Raw genomic sequence first — 19,362 nt, forward strand, 5'->3', positions numbered from 1 at the left:
TGGTCAGAATTGCAAAAAACGCTCCGGTCCTTAAGGCCAAAATGGGCTTGGTCCTGAAGGGGTTAATAAGGATTTGGGAATAATATATTCTACCTTTTTGCACTGGCTCTTAATTCTTATATACTGGACCATACTATGAATACTGGATGGAATCTTCACCAATGATCATTTGTTACCGATCTTATGTCCTCATTAGTATCTAATTACAGGAAATGTATTCACATGATGGTTATTTACTAATAATCTTCAATATTCCTATGTTTTTGTATAATAGTCTATTGTATGTTTTTTGTGTATGTTCTCCACTCACATTGTATACAGTTCTATGTATATCTCCTCCATCCCTGATGAACACAAATGGTATTATGAGAGAAACACGTTGGAAGAAGGAGTCAGAGATTTAGTGATACGGTTTTGTATGAACCATATAGTTATCTCGGAGACCATATAACCACTCAATACTAACTTCCCTATACCCTTCCACACATTATATTAGGTAAGGGTAAGTATCGGTTAGGTAGGGATAGCCTCTAGTGGGCGGAGATTAGGGATGGTCACCTGTACCCCTGCCCCCACCCCCTATTGATTCTTTATTGATGGCATAATTTCATTCATTGTTACTACTATTATACATTTGTTGACATTTGATGTATCTGTATTTCCATTTACTGTAAATTCTATATTGTGTATTTTTGTAATATTCTAATGTAGCAGTAAAAGTCACGTTTTATCTTATTGGGCCTCATTGGTATTTTTGCTCCTGTTTGTTCTACGTATAAAAGAGGAAAGAACTAGAGAGGCCAAGGAGGAGTGCGGGGGCCACAAAATGGGCCCTATAGAAGGAGGGACTGAGGAGAATTCCATATCCACATGAGGAGGAATATAAAGGGGAGGATGAGAAAAAGAAGAGCGAACGAGCTCTAATAATCCAGACGAAGGAAAAGCTTCATAATAAGTGTGTAAATCCGGAAACACAAAACCGCCGTCTAATGTCTTCAGGGTGAGCGTCTATACGGGACACGTGGTCTCTTCTGAATCATAACAAAATTACTAAATAACCATCGGATAGAAGAAAAATAACAATTCCGAACTATGATAGGGACGGACTGTAAAAATATAAAATATTATTGGTAAATATAAGATTTAAGAACCTTTTTCCTTCCAATCCACGACATATATGGGAATTTACGAGCGTGTAACTGGGTCTTCAATCCGTGTAATAATGGCGCAAAGTGTGAAGTAAAGAGATCTTGTACCAGATGTGATCAGATCTCTAGGGATTTTATACCCCGGGGAGGACAAAGAAAAGGAAAAGAATTACACCGATGTTTACTGAACCCGGGGGACGCTGACATATTGACGACTTCTCATATAGAAAAATGGATTTTACGATCTGAGACCGAAAATAGACGTCAAGACGGGAAACGCTGGTCTAGGGTTTGTGATAAATAAAAGTATCTGCAGCGTCTTATGTTCAGAAGAGACGATCTTCAAGGGAGACGCACGGATCCTGTCTGATGCCTTGAATTAAAGTCTCTATAATCATAATGAGAAGGGGGCGGGGACAACACTGACGCGTTACATTCCCTATATACAACGTCAGGGACAATATTACATTTATTATAAGTCCAGTGTGCGGAGATGAATATAAGAATAATAAATCATATAAGAAAGAAAACTTTTATTAACAATTGGTAACAAGTTTGGAGATGCAGTATATGATATATGTATAAATGTCAGATATCCTATGTACATGGATAATATATAGATGTGTTATCTGCATCATTTATTTCTCTGAATTTACTTCTCCCCTGTGTGAGTTCTTTGATGCTGAAGAAGAGTTGATTTCCGAGTAAAACATTTCCCACATTCTGCACATGAAAATGGCTTCTCCCCTGTGTGAGTTCTTTGATGTACAACAAGACCTGATTTAAAAGTAAAACATTTCCCACATTCTGAACATGAAAATGGCTTTTCTCCTGTGTGAGTTCTTTGATGTTTAACAAGAACTGATTTCTGAGCAAAACATTTCCCACATTCTGAACATGCAAATGGCTTCTTCCCTGTGTGAGTTCTTTGATGTTTAACAAGATCTGATTTCTGAGCAAAACATTTCCCACATTCTGAACATGAAAATGGCTTCTCTCCTGTGTGAATTCTTCGATGTACTACAAGGTCTGATTTCTGAGTGAAACATTTTCCACATTCTGAACATGAAAATGGCTTCTCTCCTGTGTGAGTTCTTTGATGTTTAACAAGAACTGATTTCAGAGCAAAACATTTCCCACATTCTGAACATGAAAATGGCTTCTCTCCTGAGTGAATTATTTGATGTACAACAAGACATGATTTCTGAGTAAAACATTTCCCACATTTTGAACATGAAAAGGGCTTCTTCCCTGTGTGAGTTCTTTGATGTTTAACAAGAACTGATTTCAGAGCAAAACATTTCCCACATTCTGAACATGTAAATGGCTTCTCTCCTGTGTGAGTTCTTTGATGGACAACAAGGTCTGATTTCAGAGTAAAACATTTCCCACATTCTGAACATGAAAATGGCTTCTCTCCTGTGTGAGTTCTTTGATGTGTAACAAGACCTGATTTAAAAGTAAAACATTTCCCACATTCTGAGCATGAATATGGTTTCTTTCCTGTATGAGCTTGTTGATGTCCAGCACCCCTTCTGTGACCTTTATTTTGCTGAACATCCTGTGATGACTGAGAAGACAGGACCTGTATATAAGGATGAGATGACAGATCTTGGCTGTGAAGGGCTGAGGGTGTATCTGGGATAATGGAATGTTCTTCATATGTATCTTGTGTGATATCATCATCTGCTTTATAATCTGAAGATATAAGATTCTCCTCTGATCTCCTGCTACAAGAATCTGCAGAGAATAACACAGATTTTATTATCAGTATTAAAGGGGTTCTCCACCATAAGGTGATTTTAGTATGTACTTGGCAGACAGTAATGGACATGCTTAGGAAGGATCTGCGCTTGCGCCAATAACAACTTCAGATCACGGCGCAAAAAATGAGCCCTCATACGTATGTGGAAAAATAAAAAAAGTTATAGGGATCAGAAGATGATAATTTTAAACATACTAATTTTGGTGCATGTAGTTAAAAAAATTTAAGTAGTGAAATAAAATAAAACCTATATAAATTGGGTATTCTTGCGACCATACGGACCTATAGAATAAAGATAAAGTGTCACTTTTACCGAAATTGCACTGTGTAGAATCAAAAGCCCCCAAATTGTACAAAATTTTTTTTTTTTCAATTATGCCCCACAAATATCTTTTTTTCTGGTTTCGCCTTAGATTTTGTGGTGAAATGATTGATGTCATTAAAAAGTAAAATTGGTGGCGCAAAAAAAAAAAAAAAAAAAGCCCCTATATAGTTCTGTAGGTGGAAAATTTAAAGGGGTTATCCAGGAAAAAACTTTTTTTTATATATCAACTGGCTCCAGAAAGTTAAACAGATTTGTCCATTACTTCTATTAAAAAATCTTAATCCTTTCAGTACTTATGAGCTTCTGAAGTTAAGGTTGTTCTTTTCTGTCTAAGTCCTCTCTGATGACACCTGTCTCGGGAAACGCCCAGTTTAGAAGCAAATCCCCATAGCAAACCTCTTCTAAACTGGGCGTTTCCCGAGACACGTGTCATCAGAAAGCACTTAGACAGAAAAGAACAACCTTAACTTCAGAAGCTCATAAGTACTGAAAGGATTAAGATTTTTTAATAGAAGTCATTTACAAATCTGTTTAACTTTCTGGAGCCAGTTGATATATAAAAAAAGTTTTTTCCTGGAATACCCCTTTAAAGCGTAATCATTTTTAGAAGATGGGGAGGAAAAAAACGAAAGTGCAAAAATGAAAAAATGGTCCAGTCCTTAAAGGGGTACTCCTGTGGAAATTTTTTTTTTTTTTTAATCAACTGGTGCCAGAAAGTTAAACAGATTTGTAAATTACTTTTATTAAAAAATCTTAATCCTTCCAGTACTTTATAGGGGCTGTATACTACAGAGGAAATGCTTTTCTTTTTGGATTTCTCTAATGTCACAACCACAGTGCTCTCTACTGACCTCTGCTGTACATTTTTGGAAATGTCAAGAGCAGGAGAAAATCCCCATAGCAAACATATGCTGCTCTGGACAGTTCCTAAAATGGACAGCAGAGGTCAGCAGAGAGCCCTGTGGTCATGACATCAGAGAAATCCAAAAAGAAAAGCATTTCCTCTGTGTAATGTATTGGAAGGATTAAGATTTTTTAATAGAAGTAATTTACAAATCTGTTTAACTTTCTGGCACCAGTTGATTAAAAAAAAAAAAAAAGGTTTACACATGAGTACTCCTTTAAGGGGTTAAAGCTCTGGTTTTTTTTTTTTTAAAGGATGGGAGGGGTGTTAGGAGTAGTTAGGGAACATAGCCTGAGTTAGTTTAGCAAAGTTTATTTGGTGGCAGCTACTTTTTAAAGCATATCATTTTTTGAAATGAATTAAAAAACATTTTAAACTGGGTATTGAAATCACATACACCTAAGAATCAAATTAGCAAAAATGCATTTTCTTTTCAATTTCACCTCATAAATAATAATTTTCTCCAGATTTACTAAATATTTTATGGAAAATGATGAAATGAAGGAAATCATTATCAAGTACAGTTGATCCTGCAAAAAACACATGTCTATGTGTGCTGCCTTTGCAATGTATTTTACATGCTTGGCACTCAGCAGGGTCTGTCCCTTTAAGACCCTCCATTTTCTTGAAGCCTAGAGGCGGGCCTTCTTTCTAAAGCCTAGGGCTAGCCCCGGCACGTCTCATTCATTCCAGCTCCAGCCACCACAGTGATAAGATCCACAGGACTTCTTGAAGCTAATACAGACTGCAAATCTGATAAATACCAAAGCCTGTGAGTAAGGAATTGTTAGTTATCTTGTGTAGAGAGATGCTCGGCATTTGTAGATAGATAATGTGTTTTCAGTGTGTAGTAAGTGCGCACATGTTAGACCCTATCTATGTATTAGCTATGCATAATGTAAGGCACTTGAATAGCCATGCTTATATTTGTCTTTCATATGTTTGTTTTACAGTTTTACCGCGTGTTCATTATATCTCAGTAAAGATGACATCAGTTAAGCAAACCAGCGTGTCTTTCCTTGAGATTCGGTATAAACTTGATGTGAAGCTGTGTCCACGAGACAGCGGAGACATTATACTATGTCTATTAACAGGCGAGGAGGAAAAAATGCAAAAATGAAAATTCTCTGCATCATTAAATGGTTAAAATAATAAAAAAATACAAAAATAAACTATAGAAGATACCAGGTCAAACACACAGCCAGGGGTCAAGAACCAAAGCTGGTACCCAGGAATAGCCAAAGTCAGGACACCCAAAAGTCAGAACCAGGATTAGGAACCAGAGTGGATGTCAGCCAGGCCAGGGTCATAAATGGAATCACAATCAGGAACAACAGTAACGCACTTAGAGAGCTTCATTAGACTCCATTTAGTGCGGTCCAGGCTCCAGGGCATCTAAAATGGTGGATCCACATGTGAGGACATGGGACAAGGAATCATGGGAAGGCGGGAACAAGGGTAGGCGGGATGACCCTGAATCACATGCAGCCTATCAGCAGCCAGTCACCCCTGTGATGTCACAGCCCTGCCAGGGATTACACACAGTAGCCCGCGATCGCGCTGCGGGTGCTGCAGGGAAGACAGCGTGTTGATTATATCTCAGTAAAGATTACATCAGTTAAGCAAACCAGCGTGTCTTTCCTTGAGATTCGGTATAAACTTGATGTGAAGCTGTGTCCACGAGACAGCGGAGACATTATAGTAAAAAGGCTTTTAAAACATTATCAGAAGCAGTTAATCAGCTTTGAATCGTCCGCAGCCTCAGACTCATAAATCCTGTGCCCTGCAGTCTGTGTCGGAGTCAAGGCGCGAAGCACTAGAAAGTGAAACTAATTCTCTCACGTGCTATAACACCGCTGTGCTGTGTCCAGTCATCATCATTATCTACGCTGCCAGCTAAATCAAGTTGCAGAACCCAGAGAACAGCACTCTGACAGTTAACCCTCAATGCTCCTATAAAGAGGAAGGCACCTTGCCAAGAAGTAGATCTAGGTGCACAACATTGTCTAGAGCGTCCAGTCAAACAAATCTAACTTCGATTAGCGCCGATGCAGAAGATTTAAACGCCATAGTTCTAGACACTCAAGCACCACCAGCCTGTCATCTGCTAGCGCCATAGCAACTAAGGCAAGAGCGAAAGCAGAGGCAGCTTGTGCAATGGCGTCCTATGCAAAGCAGGAAGCTGAATTGATGAAAGAACAAGCAAAAAGTGAATCTGAAGCACTTAGAAGAAAAGCAGAAGTGCAAGCATCTTTACACTTACTGCATCAGCAGAAAAACGCTGCAGCAGCCTTAGCCGAGGCAGAAGTTCTCACAAGGGCTGCTGAAGCTCAGTTCGCACACATAGAAACCCGGATGTCACCCCTCAGCGCAAGCCAATGTACCCGTGAGTACATTAAGTCACAAGCAATCGTGTACACTGACCAGCAGTTCAATGACACACCAAGACCATCATTGACTCCACCAGCAATAAGCAACTTTGATTCTACGCAACACTGCAAGACTGAATCAGAACCTCAGGGTAGGAAGTCAAGTGGTCGCATGCTCAGAGACCAATCTGCCAACCTGACAAGAGTGCAAACGGATGCTGATGTACTCCCTCCTCAAGCAAATACAAGTCTGGATTATAGCAGAAAGACTTACAACAGAGGAGAACAAAGCAGACTTAGTCAATTACCTCATCAGCCTTACCAGCCGCACCCATACCCTGAGTTTACACCCAGGAAGTATTCACCAGATGCAGCAAGAGCTACAGAGGTAGCAAGATTCCTGATGCGCCGTGAGATAGTGAGCGCTGGTCTCATGAAATTCGACGACCGTCCAGAAAACTACTGGGCCTGGAAGTCATCTTTCCTAAGCGGTACCCAAGACTTAGATCTGACAGACAGAGAAAAGCTTGATCTGCTCGTCAAATGGCTAGGACCAGAGTCCACTGAGCAACCCCAAAGATCAGTACATTTTCATGACGCAGCAGCAGGACTTGCAATGGTGTGGAGGAGACTAGAACACTGCTATGGGTCACCTGAAGTGATTGAAGATGCTCTTCTGAAGAGGATAGAAAACTATCCAAGAATGACAAACAAAGACAATCAAAAGCTGAGAGGGTTTGGGGACCTACTCTTAGAAATAGAAGCCGCTAAGTCTAGTGGATACCTGCCAGGTCTCTCATACTTAGATACAGCACGTGGAGTTGATCCCATAATCGAGAAACTTCCTTTCAACTTGCAAGAAAGGTGGGTCACTCAAGCATCAAGATACAAGAAAGATCATCGAGTCGCATTTCCACCATTCGCCTTCCTTGCTGAATTCATCGTAGACCAAGTTGAAACACGCAATGATCCAAGCTTTGCTTTCCTGAACAAGAGAACTGCAAGCTCCCCAAAGGTAGAGCAAAAACATCCAACGCCTTGCAAAGAACGCAGAGCAACAGTTTCTGTACGGAAGACAGAAGTCTCGCCTGAGTCTGCAGTCAATCAGGAAGACAGCGCAAGTAAGAAAGTTGAGGAGCCAGACAAAATATGTCTCATCCACAACAAGCCTCATCCACTAAGAAAATGTCGCAGTTTCAGAAGTAAGACATTAGAAGAGCGCAAAGCTTACCTTAAAGACAATCACATTTGTTTCAGATGTTGCGCTTCAATTCAGCATCTTGCAAAAGACTGTACAAAAACAATACAATGCACAGAGTGCAACAGTGACAAACACCTGACAGCACTACACCCAGGACCACCACCATGGAAACTGTTACGCCGAGCGCTCCGGGTTCCCGCTCCTCCCCGGAGCGCTCGCTTCACCTCCTCCGCTGCAGCGCCCCGGTCACGTCCTCTGACCCGGGGCGCTGCGATCCTGCTGCTAGCCGGGATGCGATTCGCGATGCGGGTAGCGCCCGCTCGCGATGCGCACCCCGGCTCTCCTACCTGACTCGCTCCCCGTCTGTTCTGTCCCGGCGCGCGCGGCCCCGCTCCCTAGGGCGCGCGCGCGCCGGGTCTCTGCGATTTAAAGGGCCACTGCGCCGCTGATTGGCGCAGTGGTTCCAATTAGAGTTATCACCTGTGCACTCCCTATATTACCTCACTTCCCTTGCACTCCCTTGCCGGATCTTGTTGCCTTAGTGCCAGTGAAAGCGTTCCTTGTGTGTCCCTTGCCAGTATTTCCAGACCTTCTGCCGTTGCCCCTGACTACGATCCTTGCTGCCTGCCCCGACCTTCTGCTACGTCCGACCTTGCTTCTGCCTACTCCCTTGTACCGCGCCTATCTTCAGCAGCCAGAGAGGTGAGCCGTTGCTAGTGGATACGACCTGGTCACTACCGCCGCAGCAAGACCATCCCGCTTTGCGGCGGGCTCTGGTGAAAACCAGTAGTGGCTTAGAACCGGTCCACTAGCACGGTCCACGCCAATCCCTCTCTGGCACAGAGGGTCCACTACCTGCCAGCCGGCATCGTGACAGTAGATCCGGCCATGGATCCCGCTGAAGTTCCTCTGCCAGTTGTCGCTGACCTCACCACGGTGGTCGCCCAGCAGTCACAACAGATTGCGCAACAAGGCCAACAGCTGTCTCAACTGACCGTTATGCTACAACAGTTGCTACCACAGCTTCAGCAGTCATCTCCTCCGCCAGCTCCTGCACCTCCTCCGCAGCGAGTGGCCGCTCCTGGGATACGCTTATCCTTGCCGGATAAGTTTGATGGGGACTCTAAGTTTTGCCGTGGCTTCCTTTCCCAATGTTCCCTGCATCTGGAGATGATGTCGGACCTGTTTCCCACTGAAAGGTCTAAGGTGGCTTTCGTAGTCAGTCTTCTGTCCGGAAAAGCCCTGTCATGGGCCACACCGCTCTGGGACCGCAATGACCCCGTCACTGCCTCAGTACACTCCTTCTTCTCGGAAATCCGAAGTGTCTTTGAGGAACCTGCCCGAGCCTCTTCTGCTGAGACTGCCCTGTTGAACCTGGTCCAGGGTAATTCTTCCGTTGGCGAGTATGCCGTACAATTCCGTACACTTGCTTCTGAATTGTCCTGGAATAATGAGGCCCTCTGCGCGACCTTCAAAAAAGGCCTATCCAGCAACATTAAAGATGTTCTGGCCGCACGAGAAATTCCTGCTAATCTACATGAACTTATTCACCTAGCCACTCGCATTGACATGCGTTTTTCTGAAAGGCGTCAGGAACTCCGCCAAGATATGGACTCTGTTCGCACGAGGCGTTTCGTCTCCTCGGCTCCTCTCTCCTCTGGTCCCCTGCAATCTGTTCCTGTGCCTCCCGCCGTGGAGGCTATGCAGGTCGACCGGTCTCGCCTGACACCTCAAGAGAGGACACGACGCCGTATGGAGAACCTCTGCCTGTACTGTGCTAGTACCGAACACTTCCTGAGGGATTGTCCTATCCGTCCTCCCCGCCTGGAAAGACGTACGCTGACTCCGCACAAAGGTGAGACAGTCCTTGATGTCTACTCTGCTTCTCCACGTCTTACTGTGCCTGTGCGGATGTCTGCTTCTGCCTTCTCCTTCGCTACAGTGGCCTTCTTGGACTCTGGTTCTGCAGGAAATTTTATTTTGGCCTCTCTCGTCAACAGGTTCAACATCCCAGTGATCAGTCTCGCCAGACCCCTCTACATCAATTGTGTAAATAATGAAAGATTGGACTGTACCATACGTTTCCGCACGGAGCCCCTTCTTATGAGCATCGGATCTCATCATGAGAGGATTGAACTTTTGGTCCTCCCCAATTGCACCTCGGAGATTCTCCTTGGACTTCCCTGGCTTCAACTTCATTCCCCAACCCTGGATTGGTCCACTGGGGAGATCAAGAGTTGGGGGTCCTCTTGTTCCAAGAACTGTCTAAAACCGGTTCCCAGTAACCCTTGCCGTAACTCTGTGGTTCCTCCAGTAACCGGTCTCCCCAAGGCCTATATGGACTTCGCGGATGTTTTCTGCAAAAAACAAGCTGAGACTCTACCTCCTCACAGGCCTTATGATTGCCCTATCGACCTCCTCCCGGGTACTACTCCACCCCGGGGCAGAATTTATCCTCTCTCTGCCCCAGAGACTCTTGCCATGTCCGAATACGTCCAGGAGAATCTAAAAAGGGGCTTTATCCGTAAATCCTCCTCTCCTGCCGGAGCCGGATTTTTCTTTGTCTCCAAAAAAGATGGCTCCCTACGTCCCTGCATTGACTACCGCGGTCTTAATAAAATCACGGTTAAGAACCGCTACCCCTTACCCCTCATCTCTGAACTCTTTGATCGCCTCCAAGGTGCCCACATCTTCACTAAATTGGACTTAAGAGGCGCCTATAACCTCATCCGCATCAGAGAGGGGGACGAGTGGAAAACGGCATTTAACACCAGAGATGGACACTTTGAGTATCTGGTCATGCCCTTTGGACTGTGCAATGCCCCTGCCGTCTTCCAAGACTTTGTCAATGAAATTTTTCGTGATCTATTATACTCCTGTGTTGTGGTATATCTGGACGATATCCTAATTTTTTCTGCCAATCTAGAGGAACACCGCCGGCATGTCCGTATGGTTCTTCAGAGACTTCGTGACAACCAACTCTATGCCAAAATTGAGAAATGTCTGTTTGAATGCCAATCTCTTCCTTTTCTAGGATATTTGGTCTCTGGCCAGGGACTACAGATGGATCCAGACAAACTCTCTGCCGTCTTAAATTGGCCACGCCCCTCCGGACTCCGTGCTATCCAACGCTTTTTGGGGTTCGCCAATTATTACAGGCAATTTATTCCACATTTTTCTACCATTGTGGCTCCTATCGTGGCTTTAACCAAGAAAAATGCTGATCCCAAGTCCTGGCCTCCTCAAGCAGAAGACTCCTTTAAACAACTCAAGTCTGCCTTTTCTTCGGCTCCCGTGCTCTCCAGACCTGACCCTTCCAAACCCTTCCTATTGGAGGTTGATGCCTCCTCAGTAGGAGCTGGAGCTGTTCTTCTACAAAAAAATCCTTCCGGGCATGCTGTCACTTGTGGTTTTTTCTCTAGGACCTTCTCTCCAGCGGAGAGGAACTACTCCATCGGGGATCGAGAACTTCTAGCCATTAAATTAGCACTTGAGGAATGGAGGCATCTGCTGGAGGGATCAAGATTTCCTGTTATTATCTACACCGACCACAAGAACCTCTCCTACCTCCAGTCGGCCCAACGGCTGAATCCTCGCCAGGCCCGGTGGTCTCTGTTCTTTGCCCGATTTAATTTTGAGATTCACTTTCGTCCTGCCGATAAGAACATTAGAGCCGATGCTCTCTCTCGTTCCTCGGATGCCTCAGAAGTTGATCTCCCTCCGCAACACATCATTCCACCTGACTGCCTGATCTCCACTTCTCCTGCCTCCATCAGACAGACTCCTCCAGGAAAGACCTTTGTTTCTCCACGCCAACGCCTCGGAATCCTCAAATGGGGTCACTCCTCCCATCTCGCAGGTCATGCGGGCATCAAGAAATCTGTGCAACTCATCTCCCGCTTCTATTGGTGGCCAACTCTGGAGACGGATGTTGGGGACTTTGTGCGAGCCTGCACTATCTGTGCCCGGGATAAGACTCCTCGCCAGAAGCCCGCTGGTTTTCTTCATCCTCTGCCTGTCCCCGAACAGCCTTGGTCTCTGATTGGTATGGATTTTATTACTGATTTACCCCCTTCCCGTGGCAACACCGTTATTTGGGTGGTCGTTGATCGATTCTCCAAAATGGCACATTTCATTCCTCTTCCTGGTCTTCCTTCTGCGCCTCAGTTGGCTAAACAATTTTTTGTACACATTTTTCGTCTTCACGGGTTGCCTACGCAGATTGTCTCGGATAGAGGGGTCCAATTCGTGTCTAAATTCTGGAGAGCTCTCTGTAAACAACTCAAGATTAAATTAAATTTTTCCTCTGCATATCATCCCCAGTCCAATGGACAAGTAGAAAGAATTAACCAGATCCTGGGTGATTATTTGCGACATTTTGTTTCCTCCCGCCAGGATGACTGGGCAGATCTCCTTCCATGGGCCGAATTCTCGTATAACTTCAGGGTCTCTGAATCTTCCTCCAAATCCCCATTTTTCGTGGTGTACGGCCGTCACCCTCTTCCCCCCCTCCCTACCCCCTTGCCCTCTGGTCTGCCCGCTGTGGATGAAATTTCTCGTGACCTTTCCATTATATGGAGAGAGACCCAAAATTCTCTCTTACAGGCTTCTTCACGCATGAAGAGGTTCGCGGATAAGAAAAGAAGAGCTCCCCCCGTTTTTTCCCCTGGAGACAAGGTATGGCTCTCCGCTAAATATGTCCGCTTCCGTGTCCCTAGCTACAAGTTGGGACCACGCTATCTTGGTCCTTTCAAAATTCTGTGTCAAATTAATCCTGTCTCTTATAAACTTCTTCTTCCTCCTTCTCTTCGTATCCCTAATGCCTTTCACGTCTCTCTTCTCAAACCACTCATCCTCAACCGTTTTTCTCCCAAATCTGTTCCTCCCACTCCTGTTTCCGGCTCCTCGGACGTCTTCTCGGTCAAGGAGATTTTGGCTGCCAAAAAGGTCAGAGGAAAAAATTTTTTTTTAGTAGATTGGGAGGGTTGTGGTCCTGAAGAGAGATCCTGGGAACCTGAGGACAACATCCTTGACAAAAGTCTGCTCCTCAGGTTCTCAGGCTCCAAGAAGAGGGGGAGACCCAAGGGGGGGGGTACTGTTACGCCGAGCGCTCCGGGTTCCCGCTCCTCCCCGGAGCGCTCGCTTCACCTCCTCCGCTGCAGCGCCCCGGTCACGTCCTCTGACCCGGGGCGCTGCGATCCTGCTGCTAGCCGGGATGCGATTCGCGATGCGGGTAGCGCCCGCTCGCGATGCGCACCCCGGCTCTCCTACCTGACTCGCTCCCCGTCTGTTCTGTCCCGGCGCGCGCGGCCCCGCTCCCTAGGGCGCGCGCGCGCCGGGTCTCTGCGATTTAAAGGGCCACTGCGCCGCTGATTGGCGCAGTGGTTCCAATTAGAGTTATCACCTGTGCACTCCCTATATTACCTCACTTCCCTTGCACTCCCTTGCCGGATCTTGTTGCCTTAGTGCCAGTGAAAGCGTTCCTTGTGTGTCCCTTGCCAGTATTTCCAGACCTTCTGCCGTTGCCCCTGACTACGATCCTTGCTGCCTGCCCCGACCTTCTGCTACGTCCGACCTTGCTTCTGCCTACTCCCTTGTACCGCGCCTATCTTCAGCAGCCAGAGAGGTGAGCCGTTGCTAGTGGATACGACCTGGTCACTACCGCCGCAGCAAGACCATCCCGCTTTGCGGCGGGCTCTGGTGAAAACCAGTAGTGGCTTAGAACCGGTCCACTAGCACGGTCCACGCCAATCCCTCTCTGGCACAGAGGGTCCACTACCTGCCAGCCGGCATCGTGACAGAAACAAGAAGTTCCAGCAACTCAAGAAGATCATGGTGGGGAGCAAGGCGAGAGTACAACGCCAGCAGTAACCTCAAAGTGTACTGAGATCTGTACAGAGCAGGGCCGCCCCAGATCATGTTCCAAGATATGCTTAGTCAAGGTGTATCCTGCAGGCTTCAGAGAAAAAGCAATCAAGATGTACATAGTCTTGGATGAACAGAGTAACAGATCTCTGAAACAGAGTTCTTTGACTTCTTCGGTGACAAAGGAAGTCCAACTCCATACACCCTGAAGACTTGTTCTGGAGTTGTAGAGACAACAGGGAGAAGAGCAAACAACTACATCATTGAGTCATTAGATGGAAAGACAAAGGTGACTCTTCCTACCCTCATAGAATGTGATGAGATACCAGACGACAGGTCAGAGATCCCCACACCTGAAGTTGCTCGTCATCACCCCCATCTGGTGCGAATAGCAGACCAGATACCAGCACTAGATCCAGATGCTGCAATCATCCTTATACTTGGGAGAGATATCCTCAGAGTGTACAAAGTCAGAGAACAGTACAATGGGCCACACAATGCACCATTTGCACAACGCCTTGATCTCGGATGGGTCATCATTGGCGAAGTATGTCTAGACGGACTCCACAAACCAGAAAAGGTAAATGTCTACAGAACACATCTGTTACAGAATGGTCGTACATCTTGTCTTTGCCCATGTACCAACAGTCTACACATTAAAGAGAGACTAGTAAACCCAACACATCATCGGAGTATCCAGAGGTGCATGGAAGACTTAGCCTCAACTGGAGATACAGATGAACTGGGCTGTAAGGTATTTGAAAGAACACGAGATGACGACAAACTAGCACCCTCGGTGGAAGATACTCTCTTCCTTGAGATCATGGACAGAGAAGTCTTCAGAGATAAATCAGGCAGCTGGGTAGCCCCTCTACCCTTCCGGTCACCACGCCATCGCCTTCCAGACAACAGGGTACAAGCAGAAAAACGCTTCACTTCGTTGCAGCACATGCTACAAAGAAAGCCAAATATGAAAAAACACTTCCAAGCCTTCATGCAGAAGATCTTTGACAACAATCAAGCTGAAAGGGCACTACCACTACAAGAGAACCAAGAACACTGGTACTTACCAATATTTGGGGTGTACCCTCCTCAGAAACCAGGCCAGATACGCGTAGTATTTGACTCTAGTGCGAAGCACAAAGGCATCTCACTAAATGATGTCCTTCTCAGCGGACCTGACCTGAACAACACACTCCTTGGAGTACTCATCAGGTTCAGAAAAGAACTCGTAGCAGTGACAGCAGACATACAACAGATGTTCTACTGTTTCCTTGTTCGTGAAGATCACAGAGACTACTTAAGGTTCCTGTGGTATACAGACAACGACTTTAACAAAGAAATCACAGAGTACAGGATGAAGGTACATGTGTTTGGAAACAGCCCTTCTCCAGCTGTAGCTATCTACAACCTGAGACGAGCAGCACAGCAAGATGAAAGACATGGTCAAGAAGCCACACAGTTCGTCATGAAGAACTTCTACGTAGATGATGGACTTGCTTCTTTCTCCAGCAACGAAGAAGCTATCAACGTCCTGAAAAGTACAAGAGAAATGTTGGCAGAATCCAACATAAGACTGAACAAGGTAGCTTCCAACAGCAACAGAGTCATGGAAGCATTTCCAATGGAAGACTGTGCTAAAGACCTCAAAGACTTGGATCTAGGAACAGAATCACCACCCTTGCAAAGAAGTCTTGGGATTAGTTGGGACCTGAAGACTGACAGTTTCACCTTCAGGGTCTCCAGAGAAGAGAAGCCATTCACAAAAATAGGTGTCCTATCTACAGTCAACAGTCTTTACGACCCCCTGGGGTTCGTAGCACCAATCATCATGCAAGGTAAAGCTCTTTTGAGACAGATCACTACTGAGCAAGAACAAAGTGACTGGGACGTACCACTACCTGAAGAGAAGGAAATGCAGTGGAAGTTGTGGAAAGACTCATTGTTAGAGTTTGAACAACTCAACATCCCTAGACCATACGTATCTGTTTCCTTGTCTGCTACAAAGAGAAGAGAAATATGCATATTCTCTGATGCCTCCACTATGGCTATCTGTCGCCTATCTTAGGGTAATAGACACTGAGGGACAAAGCCATGTTGGGTTCCTCATGGGAAAATCTAAGCTGGCTCCCAGACCGGCTCACACTGTCCCACGTCTAGAACTTTGTGCTGCTGTCTTAGCTGTAGAAGTGGCAGACATGATTACAACAGAACTGGACATCGAGATCCATGCAATTAACTTTTATACAGACAGCAAGATTGTGTTAGGATATATTCACAACGCTTCAAGAAAATTTTATACATACGTGGCCAACAGAGTGACACGTATCAGAAAGTCTACAAGTCCAGAACAGTGGCATCACATCAGCACAGACAAGAACCCAGCTGATCATGGGACGAGACTAGTGCCAGCCGCTGCGCTCAAGCAAACTAACTGGTTCGTAGGTCCATCTTTTCTTCGTAAACCAGAAACCAAAGAAACTACTCAGGTAGAGGCCTTTCAGCTCATAGAACCAGATCAAGACCAAGAGGTAAGACCTCAAGTTGCATTTTGTAGGACTTTAGTTACAAGAGACAGTCTGGGCGCTCATAGATTTGAAAGGTTTTCCAGCTGGAAGTCGCTGACCCGTGCAATCGGAAAACTTATCTGTCTAGCCAGATCCTCCTGCAGAGCTATCAATACTGATCAGCGTAGCAATGACCACCTTGAACAAGCCAAGGTCACGATCATCAGATGTATCCAACAGGAAGTCTTTAAAGAAGAAATCCAAGGCCTTCTGAAAAAGGAAGATATTTCTCAACACAATTCGCTCAAGGACTTGTACACCAAGCAATGGAAACAAGTTCAAAGTCTTGCGGACATTTTCTGGAAGAGGTGGAGACAGGAATACCTGATAATGTTCCAGCCACGCAAGAAATGGCAAGATGACAAGCCCAATTTACAAGTTGGAGACGTTGTCCTACTGAAAGACTCTCAGGCCCACAGGAACGAGTGGCCTATTGGACTCATTGTGGGGACTGATCCTAGTAGTGATGCTAGAGTTAGAAAGGTTGAAGTTAGGATTGTTAGACAGGGCATTCCCAAAGTGTATGGAAGGCCAATTTCTGAAGTAGTTTTACTCCTGTCCAAGGGTTAGTGGCATAACAAAAAGTATACCAGGTGGGGAGTGTGCTGCCTTCGCAATGTATTTTACATGCTTGGCTCTCAGCAGGGTCTGTCCCTTTAAGACCCTCCATTTTTTTTGAAGCCTAGAGGCGGGCCTTCTTTCTAAAGCCTAGGGCTAGCCCCGGCACGTCTCATTCATTCCAGCTCCAGATACCACAGTGATAAGATCCACAGGACTTCTTGAAGCTAATACAGACTGCAAATCTGATAAATACCAAAGCCTGTGAGTAAGGAATTGTTAGTTATCTTGTGTAGAGAGATGCTAGGCATTTGTAGATAGAGAATGTGTTTTCAGTGTGTAGTAAGTGAGCACATGTTAGACCCTATCTATGTATTAGCTATGCATAATGTAAGGCCCTTGAATAGCCATGCTTATATTTGTCTTTCATATGTTTGTTTTACAGTTTTACCGCGTGTTCATTATATCTCAGTAAAGATTACATCAGTTAAGCAAACCAGCGTGTCTTTCCTTGAGATTCGGTATAAACTTGATGTGAAGCTGTGTCCACGAGACAGCGGAGACATTATACTATGTCTATTAACAGGCGAGGAGGAAAAAATGCAAAAATGAAAATTCTCTGCATCATTAAATGGTTAAAATAATAAAAAAATACAAAAATAAACTATAGAAGATACCAGGTCAAACACACAGCCAGGGGTCAGGAACCAAAGCTGGTACCCAGGAATAGCCAAAGTCAGGACACCCAAAAGTCAGAACCAGGATTAGGAACCAGAGTGGATGTCAGCCAGGCCAGGGTTATAAATGGAATCACAATCAGGAACAACAGTAACGCACTTAGAGAGCTTCATTAGACTCCATTTAGTGCGGTCCAGGCTCCAGGGCATCTAAAATGGTGGATCCACATGTGAGGACATGGGACAAGGAATCATGGGAAGGCGGGAACAAGGGTAGGCGGGATGACCCTGAATCACATGCAGCATGCAGCCTATCAGCAGCCAGTCACCCCTGTGATGTCACAGCCCTGCCAGGGATTACACACAGTAGCCCGCGATCGCGCTGCGGGTGCTGCAGGGAAGACAGAGGGAGCTCCCTCCGTTACAAAACTTACAGCCCGCGGTCTGTAAGGGTTAATCTGCTGGGACCAAAGTTTACGTCGGTCCTGGCAGTGCGGCAGGGTCCCGGCTGTGTGTTACACTGGGCAGTACCCACGAGAACCATGGACGTGTATACTCTTCCAGGTGCAGGAACGTGCATCCCCCTGGACATGTATACTCGTCCATGGTCGTTATCATGTTAAAGGAAAACTCTAGTACTTGAGTACTTATCCCCTAGTCACAGAATCCTGGGGGGATAAATGACTGATCATGAGGGGTCCGACCACTGAGACCCCGCGATCTCCTGCCTGGCATCCCGTTTGTATATCTCCCATAGAGATTTATAGAGAGGTATGTCGGGCACCTCTTCATGCAGTGGTTGACAGTAATCCCTGCACGGAGCGGAAGTCACTTGTGTCTAGAGAGAGCTGGGAGGCCCCCAGCCTGAGATATGTTTTGGGGGATGGGGATGGTATTCCAAAATTTGTCCTGTAGTCCCAGAGAGTCTAGTTACACCACTACTTCCCCCAAAATATTATTGTAGCCAGTGATTGAATAGAATCTGTGACCCTTCTCTGTATTTAGAGGTTACTACTCACCTGGGTGGTTACCTGTAGAAATGTCCTCCTTAAACTGCTCATCACTGCTCACATCTGTCTCTTCTGCTTTTACTATTATGTCTGGAGCATTAATATAGATCAGATCTTTCCCTGTATGAATGTCCTCCTTATACTGCTTATCACCGCTCACATCTGTCTCTTCTTCCTTTATGTCTGTAGCATTATTATAGATCAGATCTTTCTCTGTAGAAATGTCATCCTTATACTGCTCATCACTGCTCACATCTGTCTCTTCTTCTTCTTTTATGTCTGTAGCATTATTATAGATCAGATCTTTCCCTGTAGTATTATTCTCCATATTCTGTTCATCAAAAGGACGGGGACACCTCTCTGGTGCTGTTCTCTTACTGGATCTGACTGTAGGGAACACATACAGAGACTGAATTCATTCTTTACATACAAATAATGAGAGGACGTGTGTATATAGTCATGTCTATTACCTGGTGATGTGAGGGGCTGCTGATCCTCCATCATGACCTGATCCTTGTACTGATCCTTGTGTCCTTCAACATACTCCCACTCCTCCATGGAGAAATAGACCGCCACGTCCTGACACCTTATAGGAACCTGTATTGTGAATAAACATTTAATTCTATACAATTCCAGGATGTTATATGGAGACATTTGAGGGGATATTCCTGCACATGATTTATCTTCTTGCTCTCGGATGATGAGGTGAATACTTGTCGGGGCAGATCCTCTATATTATGGTCACATGTCCTGAACTGACTGCAAGTCTGATGATCCAGCTGTCAGTTCAGATCATTATACACAAAGTGCCCGTCCCATGGAGTGTAAGGAGTTAAGTGATATTTCATAGTATCACTGCTCCCCTCCCCCGGGACTATATAGATGGCTGCTTACTGTCTGGCCCCTAAGGATAGAATTGGCAGTGCTGTGCGCCACTTAACCCTAGTTAGACTGGTTGTTCTTATCCTAGTGA

At 45.4% G+C, this 19,362-nt stretch overlaps 1 protein-coding gene across 1 annotated transcript in view; it reads right to left on the reverse strand.

Moving 5' to 3' along the window:
* Positions 1-1,580: 1,580 nt before the first annotated feature.
* Positions 1,581-19,362, reverse strand: part of LOC130298079 (oocyte zinc finger protein XlCOF7.1-like) — a 73,204-nt gene continuing 55,422 nt past the window's right edge. The window contains 3 exon segments of the mRNA XM_056550973.1: positions 1,581-2,888; positions 18,399-18,776; positions 18,860-18,980. Of these exon segments, the coding sequence (XP_056406948.1) occupies positions 1,801-2,888; positions 18,399-18,776; positions 18,860-18,980 (1,587 nt within the window). The 3' untranslated portion in view covers positions 1,581-1,800.

Source organism: Hyla sarda (assembly GCF_029499605.1).
Source record: "Hyla sarda isolate aHylSar1 chromosome 1 unlocalized genomic scaffold, aHylSar1.hap1 SUPER_1_unloc_2, whole genome shotgun sequence".
Taxonomy (NCBI): domain Eukaryota; kingdom Metazoa; phylum Chordata; class Amphibia; order Anura; family Hylidae; genus Hyla; species Hyla sarda.